Here is an 18,217-nt window from a genome sequence, read left to right as displayed (position 1 = left end):
CCATAAACATGCTGAGGGATAAAATACACTATCCACTAAAACCAGTTGGCAATTTTCCTAATTGCTGAACGTGCATTTTTTCTATTACCCCCATATTCATAATGGCTCACCTGACCAATATGACCTTCTAATTTACCGTGGGTCTACTGGGCTAAAACAGCACAGCCAGCAGTCTCTTTATGTGGTCTTTATGGTGTGTCAGTGGGATCAACTGCAGGATGGGCTCTTCCCTATAGATTTACACTGAGGGGCTACACAAGGGGTCACCACTTCCCAACAGCTTTCATCAGTTAATTTCATAATGTTCCTTGGGCGATGCTTAAATAACTCAACCGAGACCAAAGTAAAGAATCGACCCAACCAAAGGTGCTTAGTTCTCAACACATTGAGAACACTTAGAGTACCTCAGATTTACCTCAACGGCCCTTCTAAGACCACACAGTGCAGCTCAAACATCTGGCGAAACATCCCCGTTATTACTGACTGATACAACAATCAAACTTGATGATGTTGTAAATCGGTTCTTAACGCCCACAAACGTGCATTCTCAAGTGAACTTTGATGTGTTTGCTTTGTGCCCAACTCAATTCTGACCATCTATTTTGCAGCAGGAATGAAATCTTTTTTGGCTGCAGCAAAAACAGCAGGCTCTGTAAAAGCATTATCTCAGTCTTTTGTCCCAGATTGTGTGCGTCATTATCGATTTAAGAGTTGGTCACTTGGCACAGATGCTCACACTTGAAAACACCGTTCGGCCGAGCTCTGGGTGACGCGGTATACTTATTCCCTGTGATGATTTCTTTGCTTAATTGTGCCCATAAAACAAAGAGCCTGCTTTCCTGCCTAGTTTATCACATGCCATATATCAGCATGTATAAAGTGTTGTCCGTCCCCAATTAACACATGCACTATGATGATAGGAAGCGCTTTTATTCAGCTGCAAAGACATACATACTCCTTTGGTGACAATTTTTATTTAAGCTGCTAATTCTCTAGGGGGCTAAGGCACTATAAACATGTTGATATCAAACATGAATGTTTTGTCCTTGAAACCTGAAGGATCACAGAATTGTTTTTTTCCAGTCCGTCCGGAAACCTCATAACAATGTAGCCGCTTGATCCCTCTGGTATTGTTTTTATAATTAATCTCAGCCCGCACATTCGAGCTCATTGCATATGCACATGAGGTTCATGTTCCACTCTGACCCCTATCAAGCTCTGACATTAGCCGCTGTATGCGCCATTGATTGGCATTTGTCTGATAGAGGCCTGGTAATGAAGGGAATGATGAGGAGATTATTGACCAGGCTGTTGATATGAAAATCAGGTGGGAGAGGTGGATGTGAGGGTTTTACCTCGATATTAGTATTGACCTGAAGGTAATTGGGAAGGTGCATTCTCACTTGCTGGGCCTATTTAAAGGCGTTAATGAAAAATCAGATAGAGATAGCTTTTGCTTTGATCTTTTTTCCTTCTTTCTTGTTACTGGTTAAAAGACAGAGAAGACAAGGGGAAAAAAATACATATGAACGCACACTATGTTGCTCAGATTTCTTTCAGCATTCTATACAGTATATAGGTCATATTTAGTTTCTCCGAACATCACTGCATTCATTATTTTCTTCATGTCTTCCCACATTTATTTGCCAAAGATTTCATTGCAACACTCGCAGCTCTGCATGGCAAACAGAGAGCTGAACTCACAGTGCAACATTATACAGCTTGCTAAAGTGTATTCAAGTGGCCAAGGTTCAAGTGCACAAACATTAGCATATTTTGGAAGAGATCAAGTGCTTATGAAGTGCTGGAAATAGACAGCTGAAAGGGTCCCCCTGCCTGTTTTTTGGGGTGGGAGACAGGCTCCAGGGAGTCAACAGTGGCAAGGAGATGCTATTATCATTCCACTCCTACTGAAGCCACTCACACAGTCTGGATCCTTACCTTCTGACACCGTCACCCCTTTTTCCCCAACCCAAGAAACATATTGTAATACTGTTTTTCTTTGCTGCCTGGGAAGAAAAATAAGTCAATATTGGTTTTGTTTGTTTGGGTGCATTTGTTTGTGTCAGAAAGTGTTTTTCCAGCGGCATTTCAGAATTCATAAACACCCCCCGGAGTGGCATGTTGCCCCTGAAATCATAAACACCGGGCTTGATTAGTGCTGTGAAAACAAATGCAACATGTCCTCGCTCGGCTAACCAGGGATTATCCCTGTCCATATGTAATTTTTGGCAACTTCTTCTCTTTTTTTCCCTCTGTCCTCACCTAAAAAAAAAAATATATATATATTTATATTGGTTCCTCGTAAGACTGAAAGCATGGAAAATTGACCATTTTTTTCTTTGGCCTTGTGTTGATACATGGTGCCTTATTACCTGTTAATCCCTGCTGGTTTCAGGCACGTTTCAGAATGAACATTTGGACAGATTTCTTGCTTCCCATCAGAGAGCGCTTTTAAAGTAGCACATGTTTCACAAGCATGGAATAAGGATACACATCCCCCCGGAGGAATTCACATGTTTCAAAGCTGCAGTTTGTTTACTCAAGATTCTTGTTTTTTTTGGCCTGTCTTAATGTCGTCAGGCAGCACAGCTAATTTCGTTGAATTTATTTATTCCAGACATTTACACCGTTAAGAGTATGGATGCAATTTTACAAACCAGAAATCATATCCACTGCACGTGTTTGCAGTGTTGAATAATGTGGGTTATGCAGATAACAGATGTCCTCCAATTATACTCTCCTAATTACATTTTAATCAGGCTACATTATCATTCAGGTTCGTGGCTGAAGCAAACAAGGGGGAAAATACACAGCATTTGTATACATAGCATGTTTTTGTATTTCTGTCCCTCTATATGAGGTTATATAGAGGTATTTTGTGAGATCCTGAGTTTTCTTCTGCATAGGGAAATACAATTCAGAACAGGCTGAATTATTGCTGTCTTAGATTCAAAGTTACACATAAGGTTACTTATTAGGTGATTGTCCAATGTATTCACATGTTATTCACTCAGTCGGCCACTGACGGCTGAATTATTGCAGTCAACTTTAACATTCAGGAGGTACACATTAATTGAGTGTGTTATGATCTGCAGGGTGACAGCTATACATTCACATGCAGACAGCAATTAGTGCATCAACACTGACAACCAGCTACACCAAATATAACTGCAATCACACGTCACTCCATTTAGGGATTAATTACAACTAATAGATCACACTCCACACATCCACCCCGAGCTCAGTTTGATGCCTGGCATTATACACAATTATAATTTAAGACTGAAGGCTGTTTAAGTGATGAGTTGAATTCATTTAGTACTCGCGTGTGCTTCCTCTCCTGTCCTCTCATCCTCCCATCTCTATAACTATGTTATATATTTGGACCTATTGCTAATGTGGGGAAAGGGCCAGTGAGTGAACAAGTGTGTGATGATGGAGGTGGTAGAGGTTGGTAACGCTGGGAGAGGGTGAGCCATTTAGCACTGGCAATCATAATGGCTCAGGCTGCACGCTCTAGGTGATAATGGATGTTGCAGCAATTGGTGCTGTTTGACTGTGGGTGTGCATTTAAGTATGATTGTGGATTTGTATAATTCCTATTCTTTGTTGCAGAGGCGTGTCTTTTATTTGGTTTAATACTCTATAAATACTTCCTACACTCTGCTACGAGTTCTAACACACCTTACACCCTTTTAATAACTGCCTGTTTCTTTTTCTCTTCGCAGCTCAGAACTGCAGTTACACACTACACAGTCCCAACGGGACGATAGAAAGCCCCGGCTACCCGTACGGTTATCCTAACTATGCCAACTGTACATGGGTGATCGTGGCGGCGGAGCACAACCGGATACAGCTGGTGTTTCAAGGGTTCGCCCTCGAGGAGGACTTTGACCTCTTGTCTGTATATGACGGACCACCCAGCCCAGGGAACCTGCGGACAAGGTAGAGTCTTTTTATTCGCATGCATGTGCTCACCAAACTAACTTCTTCAAATGTGTCGTCAACAATTTGAAGGATATGTGTAATTTGCTAGAAGGATAAAAGAAAAAGAAAGTGACAAAGGTAAGGCTATGAGAAATTCCAAGGATCATTCAGGATTATTATAAGATTGGTTCCATTTTCATCTTGTGGAAATTATTCCTATAGCTAGTAATGCCACTGTATTCAATATGTTAGCCCCCCACCTCACTTGCAATAAAGACCATGAAGTATTTATTACATTGTTGGCCTGCCAGTCTGCTTTGAAGCTTGGGAAGCAGTATATTTTTTAAGGTTTCAGTTGCATGCTCTGCTACTGGATTATTTAAACTCAGAGGCCATTCTTTTTGATAATAATCACAGAGATGAAAAAGAAGAGAAGAGTAGTCTTTTGAACTTTTGGAAACACGTTTCGTCTACATATTTAGATTCAGACTTTTTGCAGCACCAGCAGTCTGTGAAAGTTTGACATGGTGCGTGTGTCCTACAGGCTGAGGCAGACCACAGGGGTGAAGGGATGAGATCTGGGAGCACTGTGATCTTGCCAGAAAAAGACAGACTAGGCCAAGAAATATGAGCATTTAGACCTTCAGGCAGGTTTCAAGCAAACCCAACAATAGCAAAACCGTTGGGGTAAAGAGAGAATGAAAACATTTTGTGATTCAACCTCCACCCAAACTTACAGAAGCGGAGCATACACACAATATATGCTTATTAGTGAGATTTTAGGTTCTTTAAATTTATTATGAAATAAATTGAAAAGCTCGACTCTGACTGAAATCTTGCTCACAACCTCCCTACCAACAGATTTCATTAAAGTTCGGTTACTGTTTTCCTAAATCTCATTGACTACCATATGTAGTTCTTGTCACCAATAAAACAGATTGCCAAAACCATTTAATTAAGACCCAAGTCGTATTAAACTGAAAATGTCCTTTATAGAGTTATTTGGACTTTAAGGCGTTGATAAAATAAATGGACTGTCGACTGAAAAAGAGGCAGTGCTGTAATCAAAACTCTTATCGGCGATGCCCTCAGAGGCGGTTGAATCCGTTGGTGACTATTACAAGGTTGACACCTCTGACACTGACGGCACCTCCAGTTATTCACTGTGCTTTAGAGCTACAAGCAAAATGAAATGAAGCTCACTTGGGTGTGAAGGCTCAAACAAACAATTTCTGAATCAACAGCCTCGTTCTCAACACTTAATTCACCCGCCTCAGAGAGGGCTGCACTGTGCTCACACCGCGTCCTGAAATGCGCTCTCTGGTTTGCAGCGATTCATGCTCACTAAGTCTCAACATTTTTCAAATAAATAGTGTCAGGCTGAATGTCTATCTAAAAGAGACAGAGTTCTGTTTGTAATAGCTGCACATATAAGATAGAGCCGCGCAGCTGCTTTTCACTGATGCATTTATTTATTTATTATTGCTTGAAGCCTTATATCTCACATACCTCTTGGCAGTCTCTCGCTTACAGGCTCACTTAATTAGCGGCAAATTCTGCATCCGATCAGTTAGAGCTACACACCAAAGCGGTCTTTTAATTCCTGTCACTTTCTGGTCTAAACTTGGCTTTGCAAACAGTGTAAATGATGTGTTAGGCGAGCCCTTTAGAGCCCGATGAGTGGAATATTCGTAAAGGATTTTGTTATTGATACTGCCCTGAGTCTCCAACGGGGTCTCTCTCTCTCTCTCTCTCTCTCTCTCTCTCTCGCTCTCGCTCTCTCATTCCGTGCCAGCGGTGCCTCCACTGCATCTCCCTGCAGAAAGCGAATGAAAGAGAAAGGAAAATCCATTATGGATTTGTGTTGCGCTGCTCTCCTCAGCCTTTCTCCTGTTTGGACCTCTGGGCTCTGTTGTATATTGATGCTCCAGCGGGACAGAGGTGTGGGGGCGGGAGGGGGAGGGGGGGGGCTCCACTCTCTCTGTCTAAGCGCTTTGAAAATAAGTGAGGGGAAAGAAAATGAATTTTAAGAAAAGGGGCGTTTGGGGGTGTACAAGGAACTTAAATCTCTTTTAGATTCGGATCGCCAGAGTTCCTCTCTTCTCAACAGAGGCATTTATTTGCATTGTCAATGAGTGAGTTTAGAGATGCTGTGAATCGTCTGGAAGCAGCTCTTACTTGCCAACCCACAGCAGGCTGTCAGGACATGGATGTATATTTACATTCACCCCCCCCCTTCATCGACACCCCATACACATTTTTAGCACATTTTTGAGATGCTACTCTAACCTCCCTTTGCTCTCATCAGCCGCTTGTGTCAAAAGTAATTTTCTTTCCATCTCTCTTGCTCCTCTTTCCCCAATTTCTCTCAACCTCTCCGCCTTTCCTCCTCACTTCTTATCTCTTCTGCCTGTTCTACATTTAGTTTCCTGTATCCTATTTTTGCTGAATTTGATCAGCCTTTCATGAATACCACGCTATAGGTAGTAGAGCTTGAAGTATTTCGTTTAATCTCAAGCAGTCATCGAAATTGAATATTTTGCCTCTGTTCATATTCAAATGATCACCTTTGACTTCTTTTTCAAAGCAATCACTTTTCTTTAGATTTTTCTTATTTATTTATTCATTTATTCCTTGCTGTCACAGCAAATTGTAGTAATCAGGAGAATGCTGGCTTACAAATCAGTTCAGCTACATATGCGTGTGTGCTTTCACTCTACAGTATATATATATGTGTGTGTGTGTGTGTGTGTGTGTGTGTGTGTGTGTGCAATTGTGTGTTTATTAGTGCTCCTGCCGCAGTTGCTTTATGAGTCACAGTCACTCCTCAGGAAATGCTTATCTGAGTCAGTCTGTTGCTGCAGCACTTCATTAAACTGCACCCCCAACTGACACCTGGGAAGCAGGGAGAGCATTTTGACAGAAGTTTCAATTGTTTGAAATGGAGAAACAGGAAATGTATATGCAGTGATATTATTGCCAGCTCAAGCTGCTGCCGGTATTTGATTGCTGTAATGAAACGTAGCATTTCCAGCAATGATGCAGCGATGAAGTGGTTAATGGCGCCATGTTGCTCCCTCAGTTTATCGGAGGCTATCAGTGACTTCACACAGTATATGAAGTTGGATTGCAGCAAAACCCCCAAAAAACGAAGGTGCACACTGAGCCTGGCTCTTGTGCAGCAGCACATTGTTTTGTATCATGCTTTTAGTTCATTTTAGCTTTTGCATTTCTCTTTGTGTGCTGTTAATTTGAGTTTGAGAAGTGTTGCTAGTGAACTCGCTCTTTCCCCCTGTTCCCAGTCATTAGGCTAAAAACTGAAAGTCTAACTTTCAGTAAAACAGACTATTTTCTATTCCTTTAAACCCCTTTTATGCACACATTTTGATTTGTATGTGTTTTTTTTTTCCTTTTTATTTTTGCATTCATCAAGAGGGTTTTCATCTGTCCATTATGACAGCATGCATTTGAGTAAATATGGATTTAAAAAATGGTGAATACAATGATATAGTATGTATAAACTATATGCATAGTACACATTTCCAACGCTGCTCAACAAGTGTGTTCAGCATCAACATGTTCTCATCCCGTTCAATGCAATGAAATGAAGAACCCTCACTTTCATTATCTTTTCCACAAATGCCATTGTTATTGTTTCATGTTTGTCCAGGGGGAATAATTCTACAACAGCACAGCTTATGAATGTAATGAAGGAGCATCCTTGACTATCATTTGAATGGATCATTTACAAAGTGGTCGGATTGCAACGCACGACGTACACAACCGTTCAACATCAAATTGTATTCTTTTGGCTTTCGGAATTGTTGATGTTTTTGATGAAATTATGTCGTAAAATGATTATCCGGTCGTAGTAAAGTTAGCTTCGTCCCACCAGTACGCCTGGTGTAAACAGGGCCTGTGGTACTGTAACACAGTAGTCAAACAGACTTCCCATGACTTCAACAGCCAACTTGACCTAAAGAGAGACACTGAACCTCTACCAGCTCTCTCACTTTCACTCCCTGCAAGAGTCACATTTCTTACTTGTAAAAAGCAATCTTTTTTTTTTTCTTTTTCAATTTGGTGTCACATTTCACCTTGTAACTGCCAATTGGGAAACGCTGAGTACATTTTAGCAGAGGGAAAAGCTGTTGGAATATGTGAAGGCATCTTTCTTCACATGCCTTCCTCTGTGATGGAGTGATGGAATGGAGCGACTTAAGGCTTGGCAGTCTGGCAGGGGCGGGGAAGTGAGTGAGAGAGGGAGGAGGAGGCGTGAAAGGGACAGATTTTCAGCCCACGGGCTCGATAGGACCTAAATAAGGAGCACTAGTGCATGGTGCCGGGAGTGGCATTAACACTACAGTCAGCTGTCAGCGATGAGAGTGTCACAATATGAGTATGTGTGTGGAGGAGGAAGAGAGAGGCTGTGTGTGTGTGTGTGTGTGTGTGTGTGTGTGTGTGTGTGTGTGTGTGTGTGTGTGTGTGTGTGTGTGTGTGTGTGTGTGTGTGTGTGTGTGTGTGTATGTGTGTTCAGCTGCGCTTACAAAAGGGGATCTAGACGAGTGGTGCAGCCCATCCCAGCGAGCTGAATTAGTGTCAACAAAATCAAGGTTTATTGGAATACAGATAAAATGAACACCATGCGCACTCACAAATACACGGATAAACACACACTTTTAAGCACGGATTAAAAGTCAGTGGGCTGGAAAACTGTATTTTATACAGACACACAAGGTTTCAGAAAGGTGTTTGCTTTTTGGCAAGCACTCAGGAGCACAAGAGGTTGTACAGTATACATGCATGGGAGGCAGAAACTATTTATTTACGTGCTTTCATATTGCTTCTGCTAGTAGTTCAAAGTGTTGATTTGAGCTGCGGAAATAGCCTTTCCACTAAAAAAAAGACCTTGAAAGCAGACTGTGAAGGGATACGCCCAGATGTCGGAAGGTTCTCTGGCCAGTTGAACCTTAAAGCAACAAACACATATACGCAGCAAACAGGGCCTTCGATTAGTAGTCAATTTGTCAATTGTCATAAAGTTAGTTGAAAAAAAAGTGTCGTTTAAGATATTCAAGTGAATATGTCAGATGTCTGGATACAGCTTCTGAAATGTCAGGATTTGCTGATATACAAATTTTTATATGATGCATTTTTTTGTTTTGTTTTGTCGAGCATCTTTTAAGATTTCAACATGATGGGTGAGATGAGCTGGGAGGTTGTACTTATTTTATCACATCTAATTTGAGTGCATGGCAGCCACCTTCTATAGATTATTATATAGCACTGATTGGATGGATCAAAGCTCATATAAATTCAGTCTCCAACCTCCTTCAGCATTTGGTGTGCATGTATCGTCCTGCATTTGAGAGCTTTACAGTGTTAGTTAATGAGTCAGGCTTGTAAAGAGCCAAAGTCTGCCGCGGGTCAGGGTGAGAGCGGGTGACGTACAACGGCGCTTCCTGCCTGAACACTTGTCACGGCAGTGATTCTTCGCCAGTGACGGCATCGGCCATCAATCTCTCCACAACACATACTTGGCGAATCGACTCCAGTATGTGAACCCTGTGGCGAACATGCGTTCAGTGTGTGTTGGCGTGAGCCCGTTTACTCTTTGTCTGTTCACCCTGAACTGCACATGCTTACACATGCTGTGCAACATCCATGCAAAGAGTACATATCTAAATGTAAAGGAGGAGTGTTTGTGTGACAGAATGCATGGCTCCACGGCTGCATAGTTTAACTTGTTAGCGCTGCTCATGTTTGGGCATCTTATTCAACAGCTTCAGCACACACACACACACACACACACACACACACACACACATACATGTATAGATACACACAAACATGTGCAAGCAGACACATTCATATACACACAAACACACACAGACAGACACACACACACACCCACTGTAGGATTTATGGTCCCTTTGAGTCTGGGTTGTTAATGGAGGGACTGCCACTTATCAACGCCAGCTTTAACGACAGTCTGCTAAAAACAGGAGGAAGAGTGATAGTTTGTTTTTCATCATCTCATGCTGGGAAAAAGTGAAACGATGTGGAGATTTACGGCATCAACTCACCTGTGAGGCAGAATTATTTGGCTCTGTAACCCCAGATTAGAGAAATAATCAACTAGATGGCTGTGAATTTATATGCCACATCCTGTGTATCGCTCCTTGTGTGTATTGCTTATTGACATTCCTCCATCCCCGGGCCTATCAATGTTCTTAACAGGATACACTTCAGCAGCGGCATGAAATGAAATGTTTTCCTGCCCAGATAAGAGATTGAATATGCAGCAGTGCACCCCATCAAAAAAAAAAAGACTCTTTTTTTTTTTTAGCCCTTCTGGGCTTGGCGACACACTTGAGTCAAAACAATGTGCCAAATGTTTGGCGGGCCTGCTGGGCTGTTTAAACCTTCAGGGATGAAAACATAGTCACTAAAAATAGACATATGATATGATACCAAATGTAGTGCTCTCTGCTAATATTTTAGCCTAAAAAAATAGAAGAAAAAAACATAGTTATTATTTTAATTGTGTTGCCTTGCACAGCTTAAATCATCATACCCATGCACACTGTTTTGACAGTTAGGATATTTTATGTAAAGAGCCTCATGAATAAAGATAGAAAATCTGAATTAAGTCCTTTTGGATTAATCAATCTCAATAATTCTTAAATGAAAACTGTCTGTTGTGCCTCTGAATAAAATGCACAGTAGTTAGTTCAAGCTCAGTACCAGCGCATTTCATCTCAGTGGAGGTGGATGCAATTCAAAAATCTTTTCATTATTTTGGTATTATGGAGCTAACATGGTGTATGTTGTCCAAATATAAATCCTTCCCTCATTCATACACAAGTAGTGATGAACACATATCAGCATGCTCTCAACCACTATCCATAAATACATAAACATCTCGAGAGTTCTCTCATACTCATTCTCCGCAGCATACAACATATTTTATAGTACTTTTTTCCAAATATGGCATGCTCTGCAATTTTGTTTTCATGTATGATGTTATTCATGGTTTCCTTTGAAAATTGACTAAAATATCTTGTGGTCTAATAATGGTCAACATCCTTGTTGCTTTCCATGTTTTTTTGCAACATGTAGTGCACCGTTGTGAGTCGTTCAAATGGGGTTTGCTTCCCTGAGACAACATCCAAATGTAGCAGACCTGCAAGCCGTGACGCCAAGAGAAAAGCATAAAACAACTCATGAACGTACTAGCCAATTTCAGTCATATTTAAGGGAAGACTTGGGGACCTGCAGCCCACTTCCTGTTTGTCTTTACTGAGAGATAGCAATAGCCAAACAGGGCGGAATAATACATTGAATAACTCTACAAAGACACACACAGATCGCACAGCCTTCTTTTTTTAATTCTTCTAATTGGCTTATAACCATACATTCATCCAAAAGGCACTTCACTTTACGTTCTATTTTTGACAAAAATCTAAATGTTGGCCAAATTGAGTTGTTGAAATTGACCTTAATAAAATGAAGGTATAAAAAAAAAGATATGTAAAAAAATTCAAGACGTACTTGCTAAAATGTGAAATGGCTTTTGGAATTGTGTTGGCCCAATTGTCAAAAACTCTCACTGCAGGGAAACAAGCAATACAACAGCGGTGCTGTTGTAAACATTGCAACTAGTGGAGGTGGCATGGTGCTGAGTGTTGCCAGATTGGAAATGGAGAAGTATCGTACCAAAGGCTCAAAATGGTTGTATTTGGAGGATTATTATCGTGCATTTGGCAACCCTGAGACCGGTCGACCAATGACAGTTCTCTCTACCGTCAGAGCTCGCGCAAGAAGGCGAAACGTAAGATACCGTTTCCAAAACTTGTAAGGGCGTAAAAACTAGTTTGTGAAAGACCCAGAGAAACACAAATATCCAACGAGGCAAAATCTCGGACGTTTTTGGAATCCCTGCCGGACGCATTTTTTAGGTCTTGAAAAGAGGACATGTCCGGGAAAAAGAGGACGTCTAGTCACCCTATGTTTGACCCCTTTAACCACAAAGACCAAAAACAGAAATACATTTCGGTGAGCTGTAATCTATGGGACTGTGAAGCACAGACGGTCTCCTTGTGCACCATTTGTTTCCCGGCTTAAGCAAATCCCTGGCATATTTTAGTAGCTTGTGTTGATTTTGCAGTTTTTTTCCTCAGTGTTGCTTCAGTCACGTTTTTCTGCTTTGATTTCACCCTTTCCCTTTGTTTTCCCTTGTTCATCCATGGGAGACACGGAGCATAGCAGTCAAATTAGTTATCCAAACACCTTGTGAAATGTGATAATGGATAAAGCGGCCATATCTTGCAAATACACACACACACACATGCTCATACGCGCACACTAGCCGTACTGTGTCAAAAGGATCTGTCTGGCATGTAATTAGACACTTGTTGCATGTGACCAGTTGCACTTGTGCTTATTTATAGTTGTTGGAAAGATGAAAGTTATTCTGCTGGAAACCTATTGTCATGTATTCCATCATGATGAATGCAAATGAAATGTAGATGGCTTTCAGGACAGTTGTTGTGGACTGAAATAGAACAAAAAGCCACAATTAAGAGATGGGCAATACAGTTGAGATCAACAGGCAGATGGACTAAAAGAGAGATCCTCGACCGACCGTATGCAGAAACGAGACGAATGGAAGTGTTTCTGAGAGCCTGCAGCTAATTCTAGCTCAGTACCAGCGCTGTACTTTAGTATCTACACACATGTACACACACACACACACCGTTGCCATCCCCCCCACTCTCCTCCTCTCTTCTTTCCCTCGCTGTCTCCTTAACTCGGCTGCTCTTTGATCGTCATTGCCACAGGAATGAAAGAAGAGCGACGGGTAGAAAGTGAATGGCATTGGTTGGGCGCTCCATCGGTCACTGTGTCCCTGCTGGCTGATCAGATATTCTGCCCAACCTTGTTTTGGAGTTTATTAGTGGCATCCCTCTGCGGCGCCAGGGAGAAACTGAAGAAGAGAGACAGAGAGAGAGGGAGGGAGATGTCGGTGTGAATGATGGAATTTTGAATATAGACTTAAAGCTTTATGCAACATCTTGGGAAGGAACATCAATGGCGTAGATGTTGCCCTGTAGTGTAGTGTAGTTCCCCTTATTGCTACTAACCATGGTCCTCTGCTTTTTAATTGCTGCCCACATCTCAGATTTTTTTCCGTCACTCAGTTTGATCTGGTAATTTGCTGGATTGTCAACGTCATCTTTCCACATTGCTGGACATGGGTGTCCACATACTTTTGGCTGCATACAGTCACAGAGAATGCAGCAGGCGGAGAGGATGAGTCCGAGAGGAAGATGCAGTTTACAGAGTAAAGCCTCAGCTGATAAAAGAGAGCTTGGATAATTTACTAATGGGCAAACAGATGCATTTGATGATATAATCTTTTTTTTTATCGTAGATTCTGGGAAGACAGCGTTTCACTCAGCCATTACTTTCACTGTACATTAGTGTTTTGTTTGTTTCTCTTATCTCTCACGTCTCCATCATGCTGCACGCCTCGCAAGACCACACTAACTCTGTCTGCTACTTATCAAAAAGTCTAAGACTGGCACATCAACGTTCTTCTCTGTGACTTCTGTTAAACAAGCTGTTTATTTAAGCATAACCGGATCTTAGCACGATTGTTGCTCGCAGTATTTTTGCATAGATGAGTCCACATAACAAATGTAATTACTACTACAGCTAACAATAGGAATGATAATTATTTATCTGTGCAGAACGCTACAACTAAAACCAAACAACCTTTTTATCTTGATGCATATTTAAAGATAATTTTCATACTGTATGATTAATGCTAATATAAACAGTAGAACACTTGTACTCATTCTTGAAGGATGTCTTTCACGATGGTCTCTCACTATTGGCTCTGTAACATCTGTCCATCTTCTCTCCTTCATCAATGACAACATCCTAATGTCTTAATTACTCTATCTACTCGCTCTCTCTCTCACACACACACACACACACACACACACACACACACACACACACACAGACAAACCTGCCTAACGGTGCGGCGAGTAAACAACGGTTTATCTTATGGCTACCATTTAGCTGAGTCACTTTCCTAGGGCCGAGAGTGGCACAACATTGAGTTACTTTTGTTCTATCCCTAATTGTTTTCTGCCCGAGGATTATTGCAGAGCGATTTCAGCAGAGCAGAAGGAAACACAGTGGACTTGTGAACGTCACCTTGTTTAATTTGTCAGCCTTGATTTGTTTGCTGCAAGTGTAATTGACTTATGTCTCTACAACCGGGGAACAAATGAACACAGACTGCAACATTTTTTGTACTTCCTTGTCCCCTACACTCAGAGCTGTCACGTTGTTCTTCGACGGGTTATATATTGCATGCGATTTTGAAACAATTGTTCTTATATAATACATAGAATCATAGTTGTCATTAAAACAAGCCATGTCAAAGATTGAAGTATTTAAATAGTGATCCAAGCATTATGCATGAATTTACGCTCTTGTATTATCAGTATAATATTCACTGTGTAAAGTAACCCGCAGGGATTGCTAAGCCCTCTGTTTTGCCTCGCAGGTATCTATGCTGTTGATGCAGATAGCATCAGGGCAATGTAACACACTGTTAATGGAGTGTAGATAGCCTGAAGATAAACCAATCACATCACTCACTAACTGGCATTTACTTTGGAGGGGGAGGGGAGTGTAAAGTTGGGCATGTGCGTGTGTAAACCATGACTTCATACGTATTCCGACCCTCAGGTAGGATTACATTGTCTGAAACAGATACCATTTATGAAGCGCTTATCTCTGGTAAAGCCATTGGTAGTGTAAAACCCCTCCACTCATTCCCATTCACACGTCCCTTTATTTAGCCGGTGATGACTTGAACTGTTCTGCTCAGCAAAAGACAGCTAATCAGTCCTGTATTCCCATCCGTGTCTGTTTATGGCCCCAGACTGAACACAGCTGATGAGTAAGGCATTATGTCACTGTTTTGACGTTGATAGAATGCAACCCCCCCTCCCCATCTTTTCTATTTAGCTGTTCTTACTTTCACCCGTTCAAATCCGCTCAATTTACTACTAATATGTTCTCCTCCCACTCCCTCTCTCACCTTTCCCTTCCACTCTGCCACTTTCCCTTATAACTGCCTCTCTCTCCATCACCGTCCCTCTCCCGAGACGTTGGTTTGTTAATGACTTCACTGCGGTTTGTGTCTCAGTTGGCGCTGACTGCGGTTGATTATCCCACCATCAGCATTCAGCATCAGTGACATCTGAGCGACTCTCCCACCCATGCTGTTCAGCCGCGATGCGCAAATACCGTGTGATGTCACACACATATGAATATTAACAAGCAACCGCACGCTACCGACTGTCTTTCTTCTGAAGGCAGACATAAATAATTAGCCCTGTTCTATTCAAAAAGATGTCAGCCGTGTTTGAAATATTGTTGAGTTGTGGGATCTGCGGGAAGCTTTGTACAGTATGAGATTTGCAAATTGCTGCTGCCTCTGGTTCTCTTTTGTTGTGCAGCTGCATGCTTTCTGGACAATGTGGAACAGACAAAACTCGCAGAAATATTTTGAAAAAAAGTGAGAGAAAAAAGTGCCACATTATGAAGTTCCCATTTGCAGTTATACAGTAAGCGTATTTGAGATTGCAATGTCTTCTTGTCCTGCAAGGCCACTAAGACCACTGGTAACACGTCTGCAGGCTTTCGGATTACACACATTTAAACTGAAATGCAAACCATAAAACTCCATCAAGGCCAGATCACTCCCTTGGGCAAAGTGACGCGGTACATTACAGCTTACCAAAAAAAGAAACGATAAGACGGCTGATGGATACACAGTCTAATTGCTTGCGAAAATCTCCCTATTAGCTGGTGGAATCAAATCATGTGTGTGGGAATGGAGTGCCATTTTAACCTCCACTAGGCAACACAATCAGCTTTTTTTCACTGTAAGTAGAACCAACGATGAGTCATATACACACACACACACACACACACACACACACACACACACACACACACAGACACACACACACAAAGCAGCAACAGTTTAGATACAAGAAGAAAAAAAAGCCAAATTTAGCAATTGAATAATAATTTTGCCAAAAAACACTGAAGAGCTGCAACTGGAACACGTTGTGTGTGTTGCAATGGCTGGGCACTATAGTTCTCAGCATTTCTGTAAGTATGATAGGCAGTCAGTGGAGAGTTAGAGCTTACAGAGCACAACGGCGCATCAGCCCGTGGCCTTGACCACTGACAAGTTATAGCTGCACAGGGTCCTGCATAGAAAGAATACTCGCACAAAAACACATGAAATACACACATTCTCACCGTTCTCTACTTTACACTTCAACTCCCTTCCTCCCTTGTTTCTCTCTCACCACCCATCATTTATTGGCTAATGTTTCCCTTCTACTCAGCCATCAAAATCTTGCTGCTGTATCTATTTTTCACCCCCCCCTCCCTTTCCTCCCCCCTCTTCCCTCATTCTGGGGGAAAATCAGCTGCATCAGCACTGTACTTACCTTCCAACCCTGAGAACATCCACACTCTCAATCTCACACACACACAGACACACACGCGCACACACATATTCACTGAATAAGATTAAAGGACGAAATGACCTGATTTAGTCTCTGTCTGTTTACAGCTGTAAACATGCATATATTTGAGGGGAGATCACAAACACACACGGAAATGTTCAGATGAATAAAACCGCATGAGTCTGTGAGAGTGAAACCCTATAGAGGCTGATGAAGGGGTTGCTCACCGTGACTCATCCTCAGTCAACTCGGGCTCGTGGTTGGTTCACACATACTGATGTGTGAGAGACACCGCCCTACTTTTCAAACATTCTGCCCTCCCTCAACTTTCTCTTCAGCACCGCCATCTCCTCACGACATCACCGCAACTCCTTTTGCGATATCGTCGTCTTTTTCCTGCACATCTGCTCTGTGTCCCTCTCTGTCTGCCTCTCCTTCTCTCGGTCCCACGGGTTGCGGTCGGATAATTGGAAGCAGAGGTTCTTCATTGAGATGATGCTGAGGCCAGTCAGGTGGAAAGCCCTCTTAATAGACCTATGCTCTCCCCATGCTTATGCAAACACACACATACTGCTCATTGTGGATGCAGCCATGCACACCAACACCTATTCTTCTTCTCAGGGGCCATCATTTCTGGGATTACTCATCTTTCCATCCAGAAGCAATGGGAGCCGATGATCTCCCATAACATGCTACTCTCCTTAACTTATACATCTCTCTCTTTATATTCTCTTCTGTCCATCACTCTCTTTCATCCTCCCTCCATCAATTTACCACTCGAGACACCTGCTGCAAATCCATTCTTTTGTATGTCGCTCTGTCGCAATCATATCCCGCATCTTTTCCTTGATAACAGGCAATCCCCCAGCTGGCTTTTTCACAATACCGGCAGCACAGATTGCCACAGCCCATATCGCATTGCAATATTTAATCTCCCTTCGCATGTGAAGCCAGTTTCTGTGTGTCTTCTGACAGTATCCATTTTGTGTTCTCTTAGCCTGGAAAAATCATTTGGACCCGTATCATGATTTGGATGCGGCAAGAATCCCTCCCAGTTTGTGGACCCCCCCCCCCCTCCTCCTCCCCGCACTTTCAGCCCCTCCATCATACCCTCTATCAATCCCCCCTTCCCTGCAGTGCGCTGCTGAACCAAGATGGCTGCCTTCCAACTCAATTTGTGGTCAGCGAAGGGGCTATTTGCATGAACATGTGTCCCATAGTTTAGCGGATATCCCACCGTGACAATCTCACAGAGAGGAGTGAAATCATGCATATATTGAAGTCCGCTTCCTTTTTTGGTTCAATTCATCTTTCCTGTACTGATGTTTTGCAATTTTTCCCCCACCTCCACTGTGGTACTTAAGGATTAAGTGAAACACTGAGGCCTCTCTTAACACTGAGAGATAAAAGTGAGGGATGTAATAGATTGTAAAAAGTGGGATACACATGCTGTGAGAGAGTGCCTGTGGGAACATAAAACGAAAATTAAAGTGGCACTCGGGAAGGGAAATTTCAAGGATTAGATAAAGGTCAGGTGACAACATTATCCTTTATTAAAATCAGTAAATCAGTAGACTGTAGTGTGGACACACATTTGTGTCAATGCATAGATTATTCAAGCGGTGGTGACTGGCAACGCGTGATAATTGGTCACCTGTTTTTAACATGCATGTGTATATGCCAGTATTTAAGTTGCAAACATGTTAAATGGTTTT

At 42.1% G+C, this 18,217-nt stretch overlaps 1 protein-coding gene across 1 annotated transcript in view; it reads left to right on the top strand.

Moving 5' to 3' along the window:
* csmd2 (CUB and Sushi multiple domains 2) overlaps nucleotides 1-18,217 on the top strand; it is a 209,189-nt gene that overhangs the window by 11,824 nt on the left and 179,148 nt on the right. The window contains exon 2 of the mRNA XM_068576332.1: nucleotides 3,732-3,948. Coding sequence (XP_068432433.1) covers nucleotides 3,732-3,948 — 217 coding nt within the window. The remainder of the gene's footprint in view (nucleotides 1-3,731; nucleotides 3,949-18,217) is intronic.

This window comes from Clinocottus analis, unplaced genomic scaffold (assembly GCF_023055335.1).
Source record: "Clinocottus analis isolate CAN_PGR_092001 unplaced genomic scaffold, fCliAna1.0.p SCAF_14, whole genome shotgun sequence".
NCBI classification, from domain to species: Eukaryota; Metazoa; Chordata; class Actinopteri; order Perciformes; family Cottidae; genus Clinocottus; species Clinocottus analis.
The sequence above is the reverse complement of the archived record's forward strand: the minus strand, read 5'-3'. Positions and strand labels throughout refer to the sequence as shown.